This window comes from Corvus kubaryi, unplaced genomic scaffold (genome assembly GCF_017639235.1).
Source record: "Corvus kubaryi isolate FWS band 111438036 unplaced genomic scaffold, C.kubaryi_AGA036_p1.0 split3-73, whole genome shotgun sequence".
In the NCBI taxonomy this organism is placed as follows: Eukaryota; Metazoa; Chordata; class Aves; order Passeriformes; family Corvidae; genus Corvus; species Corvus kubaryi.
In genome coordinates this window covers 24280101-24302734 of record NW_024582091.1, presented here as the reverse complement: position 1 = coordinate 24302734, position 22634 = coordinate 24280101, and the positions used below count along the sequence as shown (strand labels likewise).

Here is a 22634-nt window from a genome sequence, read left to right as displayed (position 1 = left end):
CGCGGGCGCCCCCGGCCACGGGCGAGGCCGTCGAGGGGGCGGCGGGGCGCGGGTGGGCGCCGCGCCCCGTACGTGCCCCAGCAGCCCGCGCTGCGGCTGCCGCCTTGTTATTGAGGGCAAAACGCCGCCCCGGGCAAAACCGACGCCATTTGATGTTGAGGGAAAAGCACCGAGGGTTGGAGGCAGGCGGTTCGCTCCGCCGCCGCCCCGGCGAGCTTCAGTGCGGGCTGTCCGGCGTGAGCCGGCGCCCGAGCCGGGACAGGGGCAGCGGAGCGCGGGGGCGTGTGGAGCCGCCGTGACCCGGCCGCCCCCCGACGCCGGCCCGTCGGAGGTGCCCGGAGCAGGCGGGGCTCCCCCCGAGCCCCGGGAAGGTGTGTCCGCACCGGCACCTCCCGGCCGCTGGGGCTGCCGTGGGACATCTGGGTTCAAAGCCCTGCGGAAAGATGAACCCGCATCTTCCACCTCGCCCCGGCGGGCGCGGCTGGTTGCTGTCTGTGCCTGCCCGCCCCGGGCAGGCCGCCCGCGGGCCGGGGACACGGCTGCAGGCGGTCGGGACTCCGCCGCCTGCCCCCGGCCCCGGCCGGGCCGGCGTGAGAATGACTCCGCGGCCGAATGGTGCCGGCACTCTCCCCGGGCGCTCAATTAGTATTTAATGTTTAATGAATGCTCAACTAGTCCTCTTCTAATTAACGCTTAATTACTTATATGAAGTGGAACAGCTTCAACAGGAAGGACCACGCAAGTCTCACTTCGGAGCGTCTAAGGGCCTAGCGCGGAGGCGGGAGAGACACCAGGTCAGCTCGCCTGCAGCTGGCCGGGGTGCCCGGCCTGCGGTGTGTCTGGCCCTCCGGCTATTGAAGAAAATAAGGACCTTTCTTATGGAGTCACTTCCTCCTCCAGCTGGAAAAGTGTTAAGTTAGTTATTTTTTCTTAAGCAACAGGCTACATAGTCTTGGCTTAGGAGAGCTGCACAGAACCTGCTTAATGCCAGTGAATGTGCAGCAGCAAGGCTTGCCCAAGCACATGAAAAACGCTAAAAAACATGAAAAACACAGAAAGCCTAAATTGGGGAAGAGGTAGAGTTGACTTACCATACTGCAACCTAACAGAAATCCGTGGAACCCTTGTCTTTGCCTACCCTCTCTTAACCAATATCACTCATTCAACTGATAAGCAGCTGTACCACCAACCAAGTCCTGTGTCCTCACACAGTGATCTTCCACCAGTGGCCTTCAAATAGGCAAGTCTATGATCATAACTTTAAGCTAAGTTTTTGTATTGTTGGGGTTTAGGTTTTATTAGACAGTGAAATAATCTACAAATGAGAAAGCTGATGCCTGTGCTTTCCCCCTCCCTTTGATGACTTTTTTCTGCCAGTAGAACCAAAACAATTAATTAAAGAGCAACATTAAAGGCTGCATTGAGTTCATACAGCTCAGACAGGTAAAGTGCTTTAGTGATAACAAAGCCAACTATAAATTTCCCTATCAGATGCAACAATCATGAGTAATGCAGCCCAATTATCGATTTCTTGTTCTATGTATATATTGCCAGTACTAACTAATTATGGGGAAAGGATAAGATTACAATAATGACCATTGCTAGATAAAATAAGCAAAAATACAAAATTTTTACACTTAATGCAAGCTAATAAAGTATGATACTGATTTCTCTTAAAATTCATTATAACTACAAGTGTGAGGAGGATGACTATATTGTTCATACTAAAAACTGTTGGAACACTACAACAGGGAAAATTTAACTTTATTGTGGTGTCAACCTGCACATTAATATTTGGATGGAATAGCTGTCAGTCTTCTAAAGTAGTTGGGAGTACATTGTCCACCTGACTGTCATTATTACACTTGCTGTCAAGTTTTGAATTTGCAAGATTACACTTGGAAGAATTAGTTATTTGAACTGAGGATCTGGATTTCTCTCTTCCCAGCCACTGATTTTCATAAAGTCCATGGGAACTTAATTATCTTTCAGACGTCTCCCCCTTTCAAATGTAGTTTAAACTACAACCAACAAGTTCAAAAGGTGTTGAATGGAAGTGAGGAGGGACAGAGAGCCAGTCCAGTCACATAAGCCTTGTTTCCTCGGGGAACAAGGCTAAAGATTTTTTCTTGATCTTGAAATAGCTGCCCTATGTGAACTGTTTTGAAGTAATTTCTTCATACAAAGTACCTTAATTATATACAGCTCTTTCAAAACACATAAAAGACCAGGTACTTGCCCTGAAGAGCTTGTATTTTAAGTCAGATAAATGTAGGTGAGCCAGTATTGCCAGTGCAAGAGGGCACAGAGACTGCGCTTCTCAAGGGACTCTGAAGTGGGACCCAGCCTGCCAGAGCACAGCACGAGAATGCTTGACTTCCAGAGCACCGCACAGAAATGTTTGATTTCAGAAGGCAAGAAGTACCCTTGCTCTGCAGATCAGGCTTCTTCAACGTGTTTATGCTCAAGCATTCTTACTCTTGAGATATTAGCTGCTTGAGAAATAACCGATCAAAGGCTCTGGCAACTGAAAAGCCCAGAGGACCTGCCTATCCGTTCCTTGGACACTGTGGAGGAAGTCATTTCAAGCACTCTGCATGAACCTTTAAAGCCTTAAAGTGTTCTAATCTGAAAGCAAAATGCCGTTGCCTTCTTAACCAAGAAACGTAAATCTTGTTTGTATTTATATTCATACCTCTTTATGCTAGCCTTAAAATATTTCCTCTGTTTTTGGCTGAGTTTTTTTCCTCATTAGCTAATGTAAGTTGCCACAGCCAAACCCCTAATTTAACAGTGTAATTAAACATGTGCTTTGCTGGTCTCCAGTGGAAAGAGAGCATAAGCTACTATGATCTGTTGAATCAAAATGTCAGGATGTGTCTTGAGGGATCAATTGGATGCTATTTTCTTAGATGAGTTCATCTGAGTCAGCTGAACATAAATGAATACACTTCTTAGAGCACACATTAGAGCAAAAAAGCAGTATTTTTACTAGTCATTAACAACTCTGTGGTAACTAATAGATGGTAATATCTAGTGTGGACAGATCTTTAATTTAAACATTTATTTTTCCAGCATATGTTCACTTTCAGAGGGGAAAAGACAACAAACCATTTAGTGAAGAGTAAGTTTGAGCTTTGTCATTCATTAGAAGGTCATAAATAACTGGATTTCAAGTAACATGAAAACCTCTGAGACCCTTCTATCTTCAACAACTCTAGTAGTGTAGGACCCTTACAAATTCATGCTGGAAAGCCAGTAACTTCAAGTATCTTTAAATCATGGTATCATAATTCCACCAGCCATGAGAAACAGAAAGCCTCGAAGTTCTAGCAGTCACATGACATCCAAAAAAGTGCTTTAGCCAAAAACATTTAAATAAATAAACTATTACTCTTCAGGCTTTGGCATTCTGCAGAGACTGAGGCTCAAATATCCCACACTAACACCGCCAGGTTTTGTGAGACTGAAAATCCCTCTGGAGTATTGCTGGCTCAACATGCTGTAAAAATATTAGTAGAAAAACTGGAAGGAACAATATACAAATCAAAGCTAAGAGAGAGAAAAGTCTGAGAAGCACAAGACCCACTCAAGTCCTTGTTTCAAGTCCTACAGAGAGAAGATTTCATACTGATTTCCTACAGGTGAGTCCCATAGCTACTGGCAGAGGAGAGGGGTGAGTTGCAGATGGAAATAAAGGTTTGGTGCTTATGTTATTCTTTTAAAACCATGGGGGAAAAATATACTTAACAAAACATTTGACCTGAATTAATTCTTGTTGTGATTCACTGAGGGAAAAAAAAAGCAGTTATGTTTTAAGTTAATCTAAATGTTTTCTGAACTTAACCAGTTTAACTGACATTGCTGTCAATCAAATAGATTTGAATTACTTCAATTCACTACACTAATTGTTCCTTGTTTATGCTGACCCTTCACAAAGACACAAAAGGGGGGTTACTATTAGGAAAAGTATGACTTATGTTATTTTAAATCCCAAACTGCCTTCTTCCAAACACCAAGAGTTTGGCATATGCTCTTTAAACTTTTTTTAGCATTTCTTTTAAGTATACCATGTTCCAGGTTGACATGTGTCCTCTTCAGAGTTAGAGAAAGAAACACATTTTAAATTTAAAAAGTCCACTCTAGCATGGAATTCACTCTCTGCCTCTTCCAGCTCTTTGCCTGCTATGCAGATAGAGGCTATAAACAGCAAAAACTGGATTTTAAACAATTTCAGCTTCACCTGAGCAATTTGTGCAGGGAATGCATTTATTTAGATTGGGGAATTTACCTGAGTAACCAAGGGGCTATAAATGTGAGGCTTGAGCAGATGAAACAAACAAATGTAAGTTTTCTTAATAGTCATATTTTTCCACTTACTGTATTTTCTATTAAGTCAGGATATTTCAGTGAAACATTTCATATCTTCAAGAGAACAGGACCTGTCTCCTTCCAATTTATTTTTTCACTGTAAATTTTGACTATTTTGCAGCAGCATCTAGATTAATGAGACTACTGAGCCTGCATGTTTAATGGATTTTTGGAACAGAAATAATCAGCTCAAGAAGCATAGATGTATCTATAAATCCCATATTATCTCTTAGGTGACAAACACCGAGATTTAGATATTGGATGTATTAGAAAAGAACAGCAAAACTGAAAGGAGGAAATCATGCAAAATCAAATAAATGGAAATCTTTCAAAAGAGCTCAGGAAAGACAAAGAAGCATTCTTCAAATGAAACAAATCCTTACATGAGTATTTAGGAGAGGAGGGAGATAAATAAGAACAGGCATGTCAGAAAAGGCATGTCTGCTCCCATCTCCTCTTCCCCAGAGCTAGTTATTTCCATAAACTAAAATCTATCCCCCTCCCCTTCTGTCAAGAGGAGCATCTGTTGGTTAAACAAATGCTCTATAAAACTAATGGAGATCAGTTGATTTTATGATTAAAAAAAAAATATAACTGTGTATTAACCTGAAGATTTATGGTGGGGTTTAAAAAGGGAATAAAATAGTGTTGTTTGCCTTACCATGATGATGATAATTCTTTCTGCTGTTTACAGAAGAATAAACAAACTATCGTGTGTGAGATGCAGTCCTGTGTGTCACTAACCAAACCCTTTTTCTTAGCAATCCTCCCACGCTTTAACCCCTTCTTTCTTCTGGCAGCACTCAGGTAAAAATGAGCAAAAAAAAAGGAAGTAGTATCTGACTTGAGCCTTTCCAACTGATAAGTTGCTTGGCAGACAAATTATGAAAGGGGCTCAATTAGAGGATAGGAGAAAGAACTGCAGAAGGGTGGCAGCAAGTCCTTCAGTAAGCAGCTCTACAGAAGCAGAGAACATGTTGCAAAAACTACAAAGTTAGTGTTGGCCAAACGCCTTACGTGTATTAATTAAAGTGCAATACTAGAGCGGAGATATGCAACAGTAGGAAAAAATATACCACACACGTTGGTTCTCACAGACCTGTTTACTGTTTTCTGATCCACATTTAAGATGGCTAAAGAAAAAAAAATCACCTGTGCGTCTATGCAGAAAGAGACTGATTTATATCGGTGTCCTTGGTTCTTCACCTTCCTAGGTTGGTATATTAAGTCTGTATTTTCTCAGCTACTCATGGTAAAATGGTACTAAAAAGGGACTTGAAAAAGCAGAAAAGAACTAGCACCAAGAGTAGGAGCAGGGATTATTCAACACTGAATAACTGAGAGAATATTTAAACTCTCCTGAACCTTAAAGACATACATTAAAAAATTATATGCAAAAAATAGTATTAACATAAACGATTGCACTTGAAACTCATTGTGTTTCATTACAAGAGAAATTGAGGAAGTTTGATATCAGTTAGCCTCACATCTTTGCTCTCAGGATTTTGATTCTTGCTGTTGGGTCAGAGCTGTATCATTAGATAATCTACTTAGGGTAAAGATTCATCAAAACTACCTCTTTCAAAGAGTGAAAATAAACATGTATGTGTTTTGTTCTAAGAGATAGGAACTTGAAAGTGCTTCTTCTCTTGAGCAATAGAGGATAAATGGCAAAAGCGTTTTGGAGAGCAAGAGAGTGGCTTTTGGAGTTTTTTAAGTGTCCTCTAGTCAGAAGCCACAACTAACAAATGTAACCCTTACCCTTTTTTTCATTTCTGAATGCAATTCACAATGATAAAGAATCTATTATGTAAGTGGTTTTGATTTAGGAGGTCTCTTTCTTTTCTTCTAGGCTTGTAGGTCTCTCTTGTGTTCTGTGAGTGTACAGTGTCCTGTCACTAACTAAATGGTGTATACTGGTTAATATAGATTTAACATAAATTGTCTAATTTAGATCTATAGCTTACTGCAAAACTTACTCCTTTTAGATGAAGAATTTGTGTATAGTTACCAGAGACAAGAAATAAGATTTTTTTTCTGCAAACCTAAGATTGTCTGTATGACAGAAAGAGCAATCAATCTCTGGAATTCAGCTCTTTCTTAAGCACCATCAATCTTGATCTCTTCCTCATGCTTTCACACAAAACTGTTGCTGTCAATGGAGCTCAGCAGTCTTGAAAGTATATGGCACTTGAAAAAGTCTTGCAGCATTACATTAAATGAATATAGGGAAAAAAATAATCCTATGGAGCCACCTATATTATCAGCCTTTTCCAAACAGGGCCTTATGTGGCTACTCTGTGCTGGTTAACTGAGCTGGCTTTTCCTGGGCGTCTCTACATGATGCTGCATGTGGTCTCACCTTGAGTCCTGTGTGCTCTTTTGGGTGCTACAATATAAGAAGGATATTAAGCTATCAGAAAACTTCCAAAGGAAGGTTACAAAGATGGTGAAGGATCTTGAGGAGAAGCCATATGAGGAGTGGCTGAGGGCACTTGGCTTGTTCAGCCTGGAGAAGGGGAGACTGAGGGAAGACTCCGCTGCAGTATACAACCTCCTCGTAAGGGAAGGAGGAGGGGCAGACACTGATCTCTTCTTTCTGGTGACCAGTGACAGGACCTGAGGGAATGGCCTGAAGTTTTGCCAGGAGAGATTTAGGTTGGGTATTAGAAAAAGGTTCTTCCCACAGAGGGTGGTTGGGCACTGGAACAGGCTCCCCAAGGAAGTGGTCACAGCACCAGCTTGAGAGAGTTCAAGATGGGTTTGGACAATGCTCTCAGGCACAGGGTGTGACTCTTGGGGTGTCCTGTGCGGGGCCAGGAGCTGAACTTCAATCGTCCTTGGGGGTCCCTTCCAACTCAGGATATTCTATGATTCTCTGTAACTCAAGAGTAAGGCAGAATTTCTAATACACTCCTGTGCCCAGTGTTTCGCATTAGCTGTAAAAGCTCGGCAGGTGAAGGTTATAGATTGTCTCACAGTACTAGGTAGGAAACCTAGGTGTCACCTGCAGTTTAAATTCAGTCTAGGGAACAGATGCCCAGGAGTTAGTTTAACTAACTGAAGCACCAAAGTGTCCTTCAGCAGCTCGAGCTCTAGATACACAGAAGTCACTTGTTATTTGAAATTTATAAAACCAGAGATCTTTTTCTTGGGTATCAGATAGGCTGAAACTATAAAAGGAAGACTAAAAGCCTTTTGCTAGCAACACAGGGACTTTCCCCGGGTCAGGCACAGTAGAATATAGGCTGTCACAGGCCAAAAGGCAGAAAGCCATTCTTGTGAGCACTGTGTTACTGAGGTGAGGCTGTTAAAGTGTGAAAGAATAAAGACAATAAACACATTGTAAATTGGATTGCTAATTTGATCAAAGCCAAATTTCATAGACAACAAAGTGAACTACGTGTTTAACATGCTTGCTTTGGAAAGTTGATGTAGTGGTGCTGTGACAGTATGGTTCTGACTCTGAAAACCATTTAACGGGACAGAAAATGACAATATTTAATCAAACTGTATTTAAATATGAAATTAATATAATCTCTTTTCTTCACAGAAGCTCTCATTAAATAGATCATGCAATGTAAATCCTATTACACATTATACCAGGGTACCCTTTGGTACCTTTCAACTGAAATGTGTCTCAAGTCAGCCCCCCAGTATGAAGGTGCCCAACATAGCAGCTGCTTTGGAAAATTTAGGTTTGATAGTCTAGTGCTTCAAAGAGCCCTTTTATGAAGTGTATAAAGTGTTTATACTCCTTGATAACTTCTTTGATGCACAGATTTTTCATTATGTACAAATGAAGAGTTTTAGGTACAAGAAACTATTATTACTAAAATACCTTATCCTGGCTTAATAAAAATTGGCTGGATACCTTGTTTTACATCCAAATTACAGTATTATAATTTAGCAGTTATTCTAAATAACACTGTTCACCTAAGGCTTCCGGAAGTCATTAAAATTATTTCTTATAGTAATTATTACAGAGAACTGCCTCAATATTGGTTAGAATAAACTTTATAAAACCAGTATGAAGAAAATAGGAATGACTCCAAACCCACTGGTTCCCTACAGTGCTGTGGGCAAAAATGTAAATCAAGTGGAAGAGTCCTTCAAACTCTTTGCTTATAATCCCACAATTACTTCCATATCGCAATATTCTCCATTAAGCAAGAGAAACTTCTAAGAGGAAATGTTCTCATGAAATGCATTTATATTCTTAGGTGTGTTTATTTTAGGCTCCAAACAGAACTAATTAATGTAGAAAGCATTAAAATAAACAATACGTCTGTCTAGAAAACAGATACATTATTACTTCTGAAGAAAAAGGGAGATACATGTTTTCCTGCTATTACAGATGAATTACTACAGACATGCTGCATTATGTGCACTCAAACTGCTAAATGTTAGCTACTAAAAAGATACAACTAGAACAGCATTTAAATTGCACTACTATTGTTGGTGGATAATTGGATGGAATTTCTAATTCCTACCTGGTATTAAAAAACCTACATCGTGTCTTACCTCTAAAAATATATTTTTTTGATTAACATAATGCAAGAGGGAATGAACTAGATCAAACTGGATGAAACCGTACAGTTCAGAAATACCCAGATTTCCAGGAAATGTCAAGAAATACACAGTTATTGATTCTGCACTTAAATTTCTGAAGTTGTTAATTTGGATATAGGCCAATCCGACATACTCTATGATTGGCTTTGGCATCTGTGACTTAGAGCAACAGACTTGACAAAGGTACTTTTAAAGCTAACCCTTGAAAGCATCATGATTAACCACAGTTTTAGCTACAACAGTTCTAGTGTTGGGCTCAAACTATTTTAGATACTTTCTAAATAAATTATAGCAAAACCACTGCATTAGCAACTCCTGGAGTCTCCTTTGCATAAACTTATTCCATTATTTGTTGGTGCTTTGGAATGCAGGAGGGAGGTGGTTGTCGACCATGAAATCCGGGTAGACAACAAGTGTTTCCTACATGCAGAAGGCAGGCGTGAGTCTTCTCTCCCGTTCCTAATCTACCGCTTCCCTCCCACGCCTTCTTGGCACCTGTTGGGAAAGGCTGGCAATACAAATCTCTCCTGCTCTGTATGGTTTTTCTCTAGCTACCTACCCTTTTCCTCTGCAGGTAATTCCATCTTCTTGTCTCTTCTGCAACTTTTTCAGTTGCCACACGGTGAACCTGACAAGCCTCTTCAGTTTCCCAGCTGTGCACAAGGCTCTGAACAGCAGCCAGCAGCAAGCAGGGGGAGCTTCTCTTTTGCTTTCTGGACACTTGGAAAAAAACCCTCACAAACTGTCTATGCATCTCCCATGTTCGGAAAGTGGGATTATTTTTCAGGTCCAAGAGTCAGAAATTTACTTAACAAAAACTGTCTGACACACCAGACAAAAAACATACCCTTGGTGTTTCCAGAAGCAAAACCATCAAAACTCCCCTGGAGAAGAGGGAGGGGCAATATCCAGAATTACCTCTGGTGAGCCTTTTAAAATCACGAATTTCTCCAGAGGAAACACAAAAAAACCTGAACAGATCTTGATGTTCTTTTTATCTGAACTCTGGTTGCTAAACATTTATGGTGTAGTTCGTCAGATTTTTCAGACTTTTCAAAAGCTTTTCAAAAACTTTAAAATCCCTATTTTCCTCTGAGACAATTGTTCTCTTTTTTTTTTTTCAGCAAATATACCCTAGAAAGCAAATTGGGTAAAAGGAAAAGAAAAGAAAAAAAATAAGGGGGGAAGGAGAATTGTAAAGATAGGAGAGGAAAAGAAGGTATATTTTCATTTGCCTGTCATAAGGTATGATTCAGAGGAAATTATGATGTCAAGGTTCCATCATAAAAAAGCAAAGTTTGTAGTAGAAAACATTACATTCTATTTAAGTCTTTGGATATTATTTGTAACCACAACAAACTCAAAACTTATCTGGTGAAATGTTACCCACTGTGATTTTGAAAATTATATGAACAATACTAGTTTGTAGGAATGGCAGATTTCTCTTACAATCTCTAAATCTTATTCAAACAGTAATTTAGGCAGTTTGGTTTTTTTAAGTGGTTCATGCTTTGCTTTTGCAGATCTTGAGCCATGGCAGGTCAAGTGCTTGTTTTAAAGAGGTAAGTGAAGGAGCATTCCAACTTACTCACTATAATTCAGTTCTTGAGACAATAAAACCAGAAAGATGAAGTTTTTCATGACTACCCTCTTCAAACCCATTATTACACTGCAGCTGGAACTACAGAGCAATAAATTACACATATATGTAAGCATATACACATTCCTAATTGTCATATGCATTATATAGCTTAAAAAGTGGCAAAAGCCTGGTCAGGAGGAATGGACTATTAGTAAAAGCTTAAAAGCTTTGTGTCGCAACCTCCTCAGATCTGAGGGTGCTCAGGTAGACTGTGAGCCACCTGGTCACGTAGCATGGCAAAATGGAAAGAGGGCCACACCCAAGGAGAGCGCAGAGCTAGCTGCCAAGGTCCTGAAAATGATTCCAACACATTGCACAAGTGTGGAAATGGTACAAGAAAAGCATGATGCAGAACAAGTCCTCAGCTCTCCACAGACATCACTGCATAGCAGTCTGTCGTGGAGGCCAGAAACAAACCCCTGGTAATTCAAAGAGCAACTTCACAGGATGTACTCACCATGGGAAAGAGAAGGGAGGAGTATACCCTTTGGGAAGAAAGCAGTAAAGTGCCTGGTGTCATCCTAGGGAAGAGTTACGTACTAGCATAAGTAACACCTGTGAAATGTTGAAATGCTGTGAAGCTAGGTGTTTGGCATGATGATACACAGAGGTGGGGCAGATAAAGGATGGTCACCGATAATACTAGACTGCCTGGTGCACACTCCCATGTCACCATTACCAGAGTCATTATGTGCTGTCAATGCTTGATCATTGATGACAGACCTCCTAAATAATTTGTAATGCATTAAGGGTTCATTGCCTTCCCTGGGCAATACCACACGGAGTATGTGGCTGTCCACATTACCTTACTCATGCAAAGCACAGACATGTGCTGGTGTGATAGACCTTTTATTTTGTCCCTGTTTGGGAGACTGTAGCTTATGCAGCAGCCCAGCCCTGAAGACCTCAGCACTATCACATTCTGGGACCACTGCTCACATGGCTCTAGGCCATCACTAATCCTAGCAGAAACACATTTTAATCCATTGCTTCCACTAAATATGTTCACAATATTACATGGAGCATGCAATAACTCAGATGAAATTCAATTCCAAACATAGCTCAACATGAATACTATTCAGGATTCAGATCCAATGTAAAGTTGAACGTAACCTTTTTATACTTCACCTGCATCAAGGTGAATGTATTGAATTGCTCAGAAGGAGAATTGTCCAAGTGACATCTGTCTTAAGTTGCCAGCCAAGAATAAATACGTGTAAGTTGTCTGATACAAGTTAAAGTTAGTTTGGGTGTTTTTAACTGTGTATATAAAACCCCAACAATCTCCTCAATAAACTTTGCAAGTATTTGAAAGATGTCTATCAGAGTAAGAATTTACTGGTATCCCTGCCTTCAAATGTATTCTAAAGGGGTGGAGGGAGCCTTCTTGACTCAGTACATCCACTGCCATCTTGAATGCCAAAGTATTAGACTCCGAGACAGATTCCTCCTGCACCAGTATTCCAGGATCTATGTTCCTTCTATGAAAATGGTATGTAACCCCATGCCATCTTCCCTCCTGTGTTTTGCCCTTCTCTAAGGCCCATGTTTGTTGTCAGCTGTGGTCCTACACATCTAAAATCAATCACAACTTAAATGCTCTCCTATTTAACTCACCAAAAAGCAGCAGAAATATAAGAGAAAAGGATGTTCTTAAGGTCTCTCAGAGTCAGCCATAAGAATTGGACATAACCCAACTGAGATGTTTTTAGGAAATAAGAGAGTTAATGTCTTAGGCCATGTTGGAAACAGCAAAATGAAAACCTCTGTAAGTTAATACTGAAATGAATTTGTGGTTCAAATGGGGATAAGAGGAATAATGAGCTGGGAATATGGAAAAAAAGTTAGCCGACAAGGAAATTGCCATGATGCCATCAGTCTAGTCAGCAGCGCAGTATTTTATTAAGCAGAGAAGTAATTTTGTTGAGCAATACCCAGAGAGGTTTTGTCATGGATAGCTGAGAACCTCTCTTGTGCTGTAATTAGCCATAAATTTCCAGACTTTTTGGAAGACAAAAGCATGTCTTCAGTGGTCTAAAGCCAAATCATAATAATCAGATAGTTTTATAGTGGACCTGTTGCCCAGGCTTTTTGACACTCAGAATTTTGGTCTCTGCCTACACAGTGAATATGACACTGCATGTATAACTAACTAGTTGCTTGACTTTTCTGTCTTCATTATTAGCAAATGCGGCTGAATTGAGGACACCTGTTATCTTCTTCTGTTAAAGAGCCATATCTTTGTATCCAGAGCATCTCTGCTGCAGTATTATGAATGCTTGCTGTGTCCTGGGAAACCTGGGCAGAATGAAGCTTAACTAAAAGTTTGTATCATTATGGATACTCTAAACTAAGGAATCCTTAATTCTGTCATGTGTCTTGGACAGATCAATTGTGTTAGAAAGGCAATTCTACTATGAATCACTTACTCTTTTAGGGATGCAAATATCAGAATGGTAATTCTTTAAGCAGAGACATAAAATAAATCTGACTTACAGCAGAATCCTAGAAAAGCACAAACCTTTTATCATGTAACTGAAAGCATTTAAATGACAGAAACAGCCTATTCAGTGTTCTGAACACTCCTACTTCCATTTTTGGGTTAGCTTTCTTTCCTATCTGCTGTGAATTTAATCTATAAACAATTAGTTGTTCTTGCTTTGGGGTTTTGGCTTGCTTTTGTGCAATCTTTTTGGTCAGTCCTCTCTGGTATCCCTCTTGTCCCCTCTTCCCTCCTCCTATCGAGTTCTTAACAAAGAACAGACACAGGTGAAGCAATGGATGTGCAATTATCACAGCCCAAAAGCAAATGGGCTTGATATACACAAATTCATATCACATTTCTCTTTATTTTTTTTCATAAAACCAGACACGGTATCTAGGTTCTATCAGTGCAATAAGCCAAAATGGTGACTTACAACTACAGCTGGCTGCCCAAGTGTCCTGATTCAGCATTCCCACAGGTACAACAGCGCCCATGCACTATTAAAAGCAAATTGCTTGTATAAGGGCTCTGCTACTTCTATATTTTTTAGTGTTAATGTTGAGAGAGCTCTATGTTAAAAGACAGCACCATAAGTTATTAAAATTAAAAAAATTAACAAGAGCATAGTTCAGTCCTCCACTCTTATTTAGTGCTGTTCTTTAGGAAGAGCTTGCCTACACGTGGGTTCTTGCTGGCAGGTGGCATTACACAAACACTATCTGGACATGTTGGGGTCAATTTTGCTTTGTTTCCACGATCCTGAGCACCCCTTTCAGTTAAATATACTTATGCTAGTCAACACTGCCATTACATCTCTGTAGACCATGCTCTTAAATATTCTCTTTGCAGAAAATGCTTCGATAGAAGTTATATTCAAATTATTGCCCCTGTACTTTGTGGGTTTTAGCATTTGCCATGCCGTTTCAGTTTACTGGTTTATGACACTACTCACCAAAACACTTGGTCAAGTAATTTAATATACAGTGGCTTCTTGGAGCACAAGTGTTTGTGGGAGACATCACTGTGACTTAAATTGTCAGCATTTAAATTCTGTCCCACCAGTTCTGCATTTCCTGGCTTCCATAATGATTTCAATACTCTCTAAATTCTGGTTTTTTCTTAATGGTTATGGTGATGTTGTTTTTTTAATTATGAATTGCATGTTTATCAACTAAATAAATCTCAAAAAATACTTCTGTATTAATTATCTCATACTATTGCAAAACAGAGCATGACTCAGAACTAAACATCTTAAAAAACTCTAAAAGTTTAAGGGACAGAGCAAATCAAATATTTTTTAAGTGTATAGATACTTTGTCAACCATATAAGAAACGCTGGCATGGCAAGGGCAAAATGAAGCATTCTTTTTCCCTTCCCACATTTCTCCACTCTACTCAACTGGTTTGGTTTGAGAGTCTGATTACTTCCCCCCCCCATGAATTTCAAAGTAAATACTTCAGTGTTCTTCTCACATTAACATCACTTTCTTGCCCAAATCACATCATGGTTGAAGCCCAAGAATAGGAACAAATTGTGTAGAAAGGATAAAAAGGAAAAAAACCAAGTTAAATACACCATTATAGCATTTTCATGTTTTCCTAGATATTTTAAAGCATAATAAGGAATTACTGTGCTGGTCAGCACAACAGCATCCTATTAACAGCCATACATGAATGAATACATGACAATGAATAATGTAGCTGTTCTGAATGTTGTCAAAGAACTCTCATGTGATCTGTGCTTCACCACATCTGTTCTTTTTCCATTCTCTCTATATACTGTTTTCTTCAACTCACACAAATACATCAGGACAGCAATCCCAAAGCCATGGCTTATGAATAACATCCCCCAAAAAATCCTCCAGTTCTTATCTACATTTAAATATACACCCATACATACATATCTATATTCATTTCTATATAAAAATGTAAATAAAATTACTCTACATACTTCAGCCTATAAAAATATTTACTGCTGTATTTTTGATTGATTTAAATCAAAGAAATGTATTTATCCAGGTTTCCCATAAATTAGCGAACTAGAGGCACATCACATGTAAGTAACTCTCACAAGCAAATCTGTCTATATAAAGAACTTAAAAGTTTAAATTTAAAACATGGGAGGCTACTCTCTCCTCTGTAGGAATGATAATGGGGAGCAACGTGATTAAAAAGTAACCCTAGAAGGGTGAGCACAAATATGAGTAATTGAAAAGGGGGTAAGTGCCAGCTTTTTGTGGGGATTACCAAGGGATTTTGAATCTATGTGTCTAGTAGCATGGGGGAATTCCTAGTAGAAAAAAAAAAGAAGAAAAGAAAGAAAAAGGAAAGGAAAATTATTCATCTGGTTAAACCTGAGAGGGAGGTGGAAAGTATGACCATTATTTCAGGAAAACAAGTTACACTGGGGGAAGGATGGTGGCTGGAACCACCACATGGTAGCAAATGACCTGTCTGCACTGAACACGCACTCTCAGTGAGGCGTACAACCACCCTGAGTACCCTTGCTATACTTCCCACGCAAGGAATAACAGTAATTTTACCAGGTAAGGAACACAACAGTTCTACTGAAGAAGAGAAAAAAAAAAGTTGAGCATAATTGTAGTTAAGCAGATAGAAACTCTGGCAAGAATCCAGACATCCAGCACAGCAGTGAGCAGGTTTTTTCCTGTTTTTTTCCAGGTAATACAATAAAATTTGTCCTGCTGCAACATTTAATTAGCTGGAAAGATATAACCTATTCCAAACAGCTGAGGGAGGATCTGTCTAGATTGCAAAAGAAAACAAAACAAAACAAAACCACGGAGAAGCCCAGCCCCCTGCCTCGCCTAGGACTCTCTTAGGTGACTGCCTTGCTATAACTCCCCTTCACCTCAAAACAAAAAAATGGTTCTGTGTCATATAGTTTCCCCTCCTTTTCTCCCTTCAGTCTTTGAACAAGGGAGGTTTGTGTTCTCCTGAAATTGTGGGGGTTTCTTCTCCTTTGACAAAACCAACACCAGCAAATATTCTCAGCCCCTGCATGACTCATTTCACAGGACCTTGGCTACAAGGTTTTGTTCAGCTTTCTGATTCCAAGCTGGAGAAGGAGGCCTTCTCTTCTTTCAGTCTCAAATTCTGGGAGGAGATCGGTTAACCACTGAAAGGCCTTATCTATTAAGAATTGGGGTGAACCTTAAGGCAACGACTTGTTCTCTTCTGGACAGGTTCCTCTCACCTACCCATGAACTGATAATTTTGTTGTCTGTTACCTTGGAAAGCGACTCACCTGCTTTTTCACTTACTTGGTATGGAAGTTTATCAAATGACAGTATTAAATGCTTTGTTTCTACCATTTAAACATCACTCTGGGAGGTAATTTAGTAACCCCATGGATCCCAAACAGACTTTAGGTTTTGTTATTTCTTGAGAAAATCAACCACTGTAAGAAGAAGCAGTATGAGGACCTGGGCGGGATGTCTTGCTAACACTTCTCTGGGCAAGGCAGACAGAAATTAAAGAAGCAGACGAGGAAGACTAACATGAAAATACCTTAGACCTTGATGGACTATCATCTTGAAAGATGAGTTAAAAGAGCAGGAGGAATTTGGGATCCGTATATCTGCTGTCTCAGGAATATGGCAAAGGCAGCGATAGAATAAACTCATTTATTCCAGTAATTTGACGCAGAATCAAAATGGGCTTCCATAGCCACACCTGGGTGTTAGAAGTACTCCACCCGGTTTCCTTCGATGAATATTCATGTCATAGAACTAAATCTTTGTGTGAAAGGCAGTAGCTGTGTTCAGGTAGCAGGTAGGTGTGAGAACTCTTATCTAGATGGAGAATCCTGAGAAACCTTTAGACAGGTACCTGGTTATAAGTCTGAAAATATGACTAATCAACACCTGAATATAAGAGCAGAGACAGCATTAGAGCACACAGATGTGACTTAGAAAAAAAAAATGCTGAAGTCTAAGTATCTTGCATGAAATTTTAAAGTCTAGATTTTTGTGATCATTATTCCTAATGCACAGGAAATATATAAATAACAAAGCACGAAGAACTCTATTTTCATTCACTCATTTTACTATCAGCAGAAGCCAATCTAAATTTGAAATTGTTCTCTAGGGGAATAAATGTCTTTTGGCTTAACTATGCAGAAGCCTATCACCTTAACACCTGTTTGTCTTTAACTACATAATTTAAGGTCATTTGAGTTTGCCATAGCACAGGTAGGACTCCTTCACCCCTGGCATTAGCATTTTGTCACTGTTGAAGCTGTATGACTGCAAAATACACATTGTATCTGTGATTTGATTCTCAATTTGAATTATTATTTATCCAAGGAGAATGGAATGAATCAAACATTCAGGAAGTTGTTTCTTTATTCATAGTGAGAACACTGGCCACACTGATTAATTAAACAGTCTAAAAGATATAAAAAAAGATAACAAAATCATGGGCACAGCTATCTACTTCATGCAGTATAGGCTATATGACAGCTCAAACGATCCTCAGTGTGAATCCACACAGACATTCTAAATATAAACAGGAATCTAATAAAGCTATTTACCCTTCATTTGCAAACAAACTCAAGGACACCAAATACCCCTATTTAGCTTCAATTAGTGAAACTGGATTATGAAAATGTAACCAGTGATGTAATGCATTATTTAAGAAAAAGAATAAGCTGAGTTTTAGAATCTAGAAATAGTGTATTTTGTGGATCTGACACCTAGAAATTATTTCAGGGGGCTTTTTAGTATTTAATAATGTGTTATCAAATGTCTATTTGTCAAAATACCAAAAGAGAAACTGCTAATCTTTGATTTCATGAAGTAAATGCTTTGCACATTAAATATCACAGGACTAGAAAAGTCAAGAATCACACAGAATCACAGAATATTCTGAGTTAGAAGAGGCCCACAAGGATAATCAAGTCCAACTTTTAAGTGAATGGCCTATAAGGGGCTCAAACCTTAAAATGAAATGTATACTCAGATTTATATGATTTTTAATTTCTCATAGATCCAGTTACCTTCAGTGACTTAATAAATATGTTATTTATATTTTGATAAGAGCACTCTGAAATCTCTCTTTCATTGTTATATAGCTGACATTTTCAGTTGTTCCAATCAGAAGCTTACAATAAACAAAATTATAAATTTCAGATGGCCTTGCAAAGGAAAAAGAAGTGGAGATCTTTGTACAGAACCAGAAGTACATCTGAATCAACATCAGAAGTATTTGATGAGAAAGCAAAGTTATTATAGAAGGATGCCTCTCTTTTCCTAAGACAATGGTGTAGTGAAAGCAAACCTTTTTCCCTTATAATTTGGGCAACACAACATTTACTCACTGAGTAATACAATCAAGCAAGTGATCTTAAACTTTTTTTAATATCCTGCTTTTACCATCACTATTTATGGAAGTCAAACAAAAAGAAAGAGAAAAAAAGTTGCACTGTACATCAAGAAGAGTTGCTGTGAAGTACAGGAAGAGGCAAGATGAAGATTTGTTAAACAATCCTGGAAGAAGATGAAAAGGGAAAACCAGGGTATATTACGATAGAAGTTTATTATAGACTAGCTTTTTGGGTGGAGAGAAGTTGTGTTTTTTGATCATGCAAGGGAAGCATCCAAAAGGACAGAACCTGATGGCTTTAATTACTTCTTGGAATTAATTTTTTTCTGTTGGAAAATAAATACAAGAAGGAGACAGTCCAACAAGTTCTTGGAATATGCTGGGGACAGCCTTTTCTTCAGAAGGTAAAGAAAACCATTAAGGGTGTGGCTATTTTAGATCTGCTGACTAGTAGGGCACGAACTGGCTGAGAGTGGAAGGCAATCTAGGTGAAAGTGAACTCCATCATTTAATAATCACTACCACAAAAACGGAAAGAAGCAAAACAAAATTACTCTTTTTTTCCCAGAAAACAAAACCAAAATTTCACAAGCTCCAGAGACTGATAAGCAAGGTTTCTTAGGAAGACTGTTTAATTAATAAAAGAATGTAGGAGAGCTTGTCTGTTTTAGTCATTGCTGGAGTCAGTTCTTAATTACCCGAGGTAAAGGGAATAATATGAATTAGGTAAAAACAGAGGATAAAACAAATTAGTCTGGGTACATTATTCTGCAAGACTCTACTCAGTACATTTACCTTTGAAAGGCTTCTGAACAGATTTCCACAGAAAGAGCAGCAACAGAGAGGAGTCTGATGCAAACAGTTTATGTTTTGTAATGCACCGTTTTCTACCAGTCTCCCACAAGAAATGCTGCGAGAAGGTAGGGCTTCCTTAAATCCCAATTCCCATAAACCATCTGTCATCAGCAGGTGACTGTATTATTGCACACATTAGGATATTATCCCAGTACAAAAGAAACTGCTGAATTCACATACACACACACACACACACACACCCCCCCAGGCAATTTCCTTGATTTTTATGGTTTATCTAACAATCAGACCTTTGCGTTATACATCAAAGTGTAAAATTATGTGGCCTGGTCTCACTCGTTTTCAGAAGTTTCATTTAAAAGGTTGTAAATGTTCTTAGTACAAATGGATTGGTTCCAAGTTAGAGAAATGACACCCCACCAGTTTAATTTAGCTGTAAGTATGAACAAATTATTCCAAAAGAAGAACTAAATGCCAGCTCAGAGCTTTCTAAGCAACAGCTGAATCCTGCTATTCTTTCCACTGAAAAATACCAAACCTCTACTTGCTTTTCTAGAAGCCCTTGCAAGGAGCTAATATACGAGACAGCAACAGAGTGAACAGCAATTTTTTCTGTGGGAAAGCCAATTCCCCAGCTAGCTCTACTACAATGGAATGCCATCCCAGCATAGTAATGCGCCATTCTGCTGTTTTGTGAAGAACTGAGATCTTTTTATAGGATGTTTCAACAGTATCAATAGAACTAAGGTGCTGAATGAGACCAAAAGGGATGTTTGGGGTTTGTGTTATTTGTGTATTCAGCTAAAGACCAATGAATCTTTTCCAAATGCAGAAATTAGTAAATGAGATTTCCTGGCTTGAGAAGACTAGACAATAAAAGTATTTGTTTTAAAGACAGAATATTTTAAGCCTTCATCAAATACATTCAGATGAATATTAGTTCCACAAGGAAGAAGAAAGCAACTTTTTCAATTACTGGCCTGCTGAGTACTTTTGTTAATGTGGAAAAACAGTATTTCTCTCTCCATGGAAAGATTACAATAAAGACAAGAATGGCATTGCACAACTTTGTCTGCAATCTGAAATTAAGTTCTCACATTAGAACAGGAGTAATTAGCATTTTCCCTAGCTTGCTTCCATGCAGTAATACTGCTGCCAAGCAAATGAGTAACACTACATGAGCTAAATGAACACTAGAAACAAACGTGTAGCCATTCCTCCTTGTCTGGGAAAAAAACTTACACAGTAAGGGAAGAAAACAGTATGGGTTAAGAGGAGAACTATAGAAATGTAGGTGCTGTTCCTTTATTATTTTGGCTTATATATTTTTTATGGAAAAAAAAGGAAAAAGCCATATGGTTTGTGGGAGCATGTGGAAGATCTCCTCGAGCCATTTTCTTTGTTGTCTCTTCATGCCAGCTATAGTCATTATGTACCTTCCTTATTTCCACACATGTTATTAGTTTGAAAATTTTCCAGTACTTCAAACACAGGTCTTTTAAAGGAAGATTACAATTATGCCTTGTGTTAAATCCTGTTTTCAGAATAGACATCTTCATGATATATGTAAGCATGTTTGTGTATATCTACATTTATATAAAGGCACGTATTTCATTTTCTCTTACCTTTCTAAGTGCTGCTGGTAATGAGGCAGTAGACATTGATATCGCTGGCAGAGCGTAAGAGTGGGGACAGGTTACTGACGGTGCTTGGCTCTCCTGAACAGTGTAGCGTCTGCCCGATACATCATAGTACCTGCGAGGAGAGGAAACACTGTTCAACTACTGCACCCTAGCAAAATAAAGCCTGAGTTAGTATTCGTTGTATTTCTGAGAAAACACTAAGATGTTTTCTCCTGTTGCAGTGGCTCCGGGCCTCTGGTACTTCTAAAGTTTACTGCTTTATTTTAGCCAAACTACTTGCTCCTCTTATTAGACATTAATTCATCCCACCTGCTTTAGCTCTCTGAAACTAATCTGTCAGCTTTTTCCTGATAATAAAGCAACCAAAATCCAAATACAGTACTCAGCAGGATAACCACATCAGAGCCACAAGGCAGAAAAATTAGTCGTCTCATCTCCTGTCACTCCACCTCTTCAGAGACAGCAGATTACAACATTTGGAGTTTATAGCTCCACATTACATCACATGTTCCATTCACTTTCCTTCTGGAAGATGTCTGAGTAAAGAATCAGTTGAATTCTCAGAACAAGTCATTTACTGGGAAGAGGCTGTCACAATAAAAGTGTCTACAATCTTCAAAACAATACATTCATTTTTAGCAAGTCAGTCCTAAAACTTAAGGAACCTAATTTTTCTTATGTTTATTCTGCAGTGTCAATTTTCAAATTCTGAATCCAAAGAATGTGAAAAATTTTACTTAGTCTCCTCCCAAGAGAGAAATAAAATTGTAAAAACTGACCAAGTTATAAAATCTCTCACTTCACTGTCTGAAAAACCGAAGTAGCAAGAATCCAGAATTCTCTGAAGATAGTTTTATTAAAAGGTTAATAAATATAACACTTTATATATTTTTTTCCTTTAGATGATTCAACAATTGGTTAAAATTCAGCTTTTTAGAAATTGTATGTATTTTGGTATTTTTATTTCAAAATTGGACTAAATTTTTCATAGGATCATAGGACAATTCCGTTTTGAAGGGATGCCAGGAGATCCCTGGTCCAGTGTCCTGCCTGAAGTGGGGGTCAGCTATGGGATCCCTCAGGGCTTTACCCAACCAACTCTTGAAAATATGCAAGGACAGAGACATCACAACCTCTCTGGACAACAGAGAAAATGTTTTCTCTTACAGCCAATCTGAGTCTCTCCTTTATCAACTTTTCCCAGTATTCTCGTTTTCCCACCATGCACCACTGTGAAAAGTCTGGGTTCCTCTCCATCACCGCTCAAAGACGCCTCCTCTCCAAAACTGAACAAGCCCCAATTCTCCATCCTCTCCTCAGAGGGCAAGTGGAGCCTCACAGGCAACCACCATACTGGTGGCCATTCAGTGAACTCACCCCAGTTTGAAACACTGAGAGGTCTTTAGGCAGAAAAAATCCCCTCATCAAATATTTTGCTTTCAGGGGAAAAAAAGAAGTCTCAAAATGTTCTTGGGTTTTTTTTGTCCTTAAAATACGCATATTTTCCATTTTGGTTGGAACAAAACTCCTTTTTTCCCACAGGCTTCTTTTCCAGACTCATCATATTGTCCCAAATCCAGCTCTGTTTGTACAGCTTTATTTGCAAATTCAGTTTTATAACTGACTTTCATATAGAGTTTTCAAAGAGTAAATAAGTGAGCAGGAAAGCCTCGGGCATATTTATAAAGTTGTTCAGTTTATTGCATAATTGTGGTGAAAATGTTTTGACATTTTAACACATCCCAATAAACATGTGCAATTA

General features: G+C 39.0%; 1 protein-coding gene and 1 long non-coding RNA gene across 3 annotated transcripts in view; one reads left to right on the top strand and one right to left on the bottom strand.

The window, feature by feature from the left end:
* Nucleotides 1–22634, bottom strand: part of CRYBG1 (crystallin beta-gamma domain containing 1) — a 98649-nt gene that overhangs the window by 46209 nt on the left and 29806 nt on the right. The window contains exon 2 of one of the 2 annotated variants that reach the window (XM_042017247.1): nt 20855–20984. In XM_042017247.1, the coding sequence (XP_041873181.1) occupies nt 20855–20890 (36 nt within the window). In that variant the 5' untranslated portion in view covers nt 20891–20984. Of the gene's footprint in view, nt 1–5032; nt 5167–20854; nt 20985–22634 lie in introns of those variants that run through there. The other variant, XM_042017248.1, reaches the window with a different exon arrangement.
* On the top strand, nt 22–22634 carry LOC121659299. Its single transcript, XR_006014260.1, has 3 exons — nt 22–3644; nt 10467–10505; nt 18224–22634. It is a non-coding gene; the product is annotated as an uncharacterized LOC121659299 (long non-coding RNA).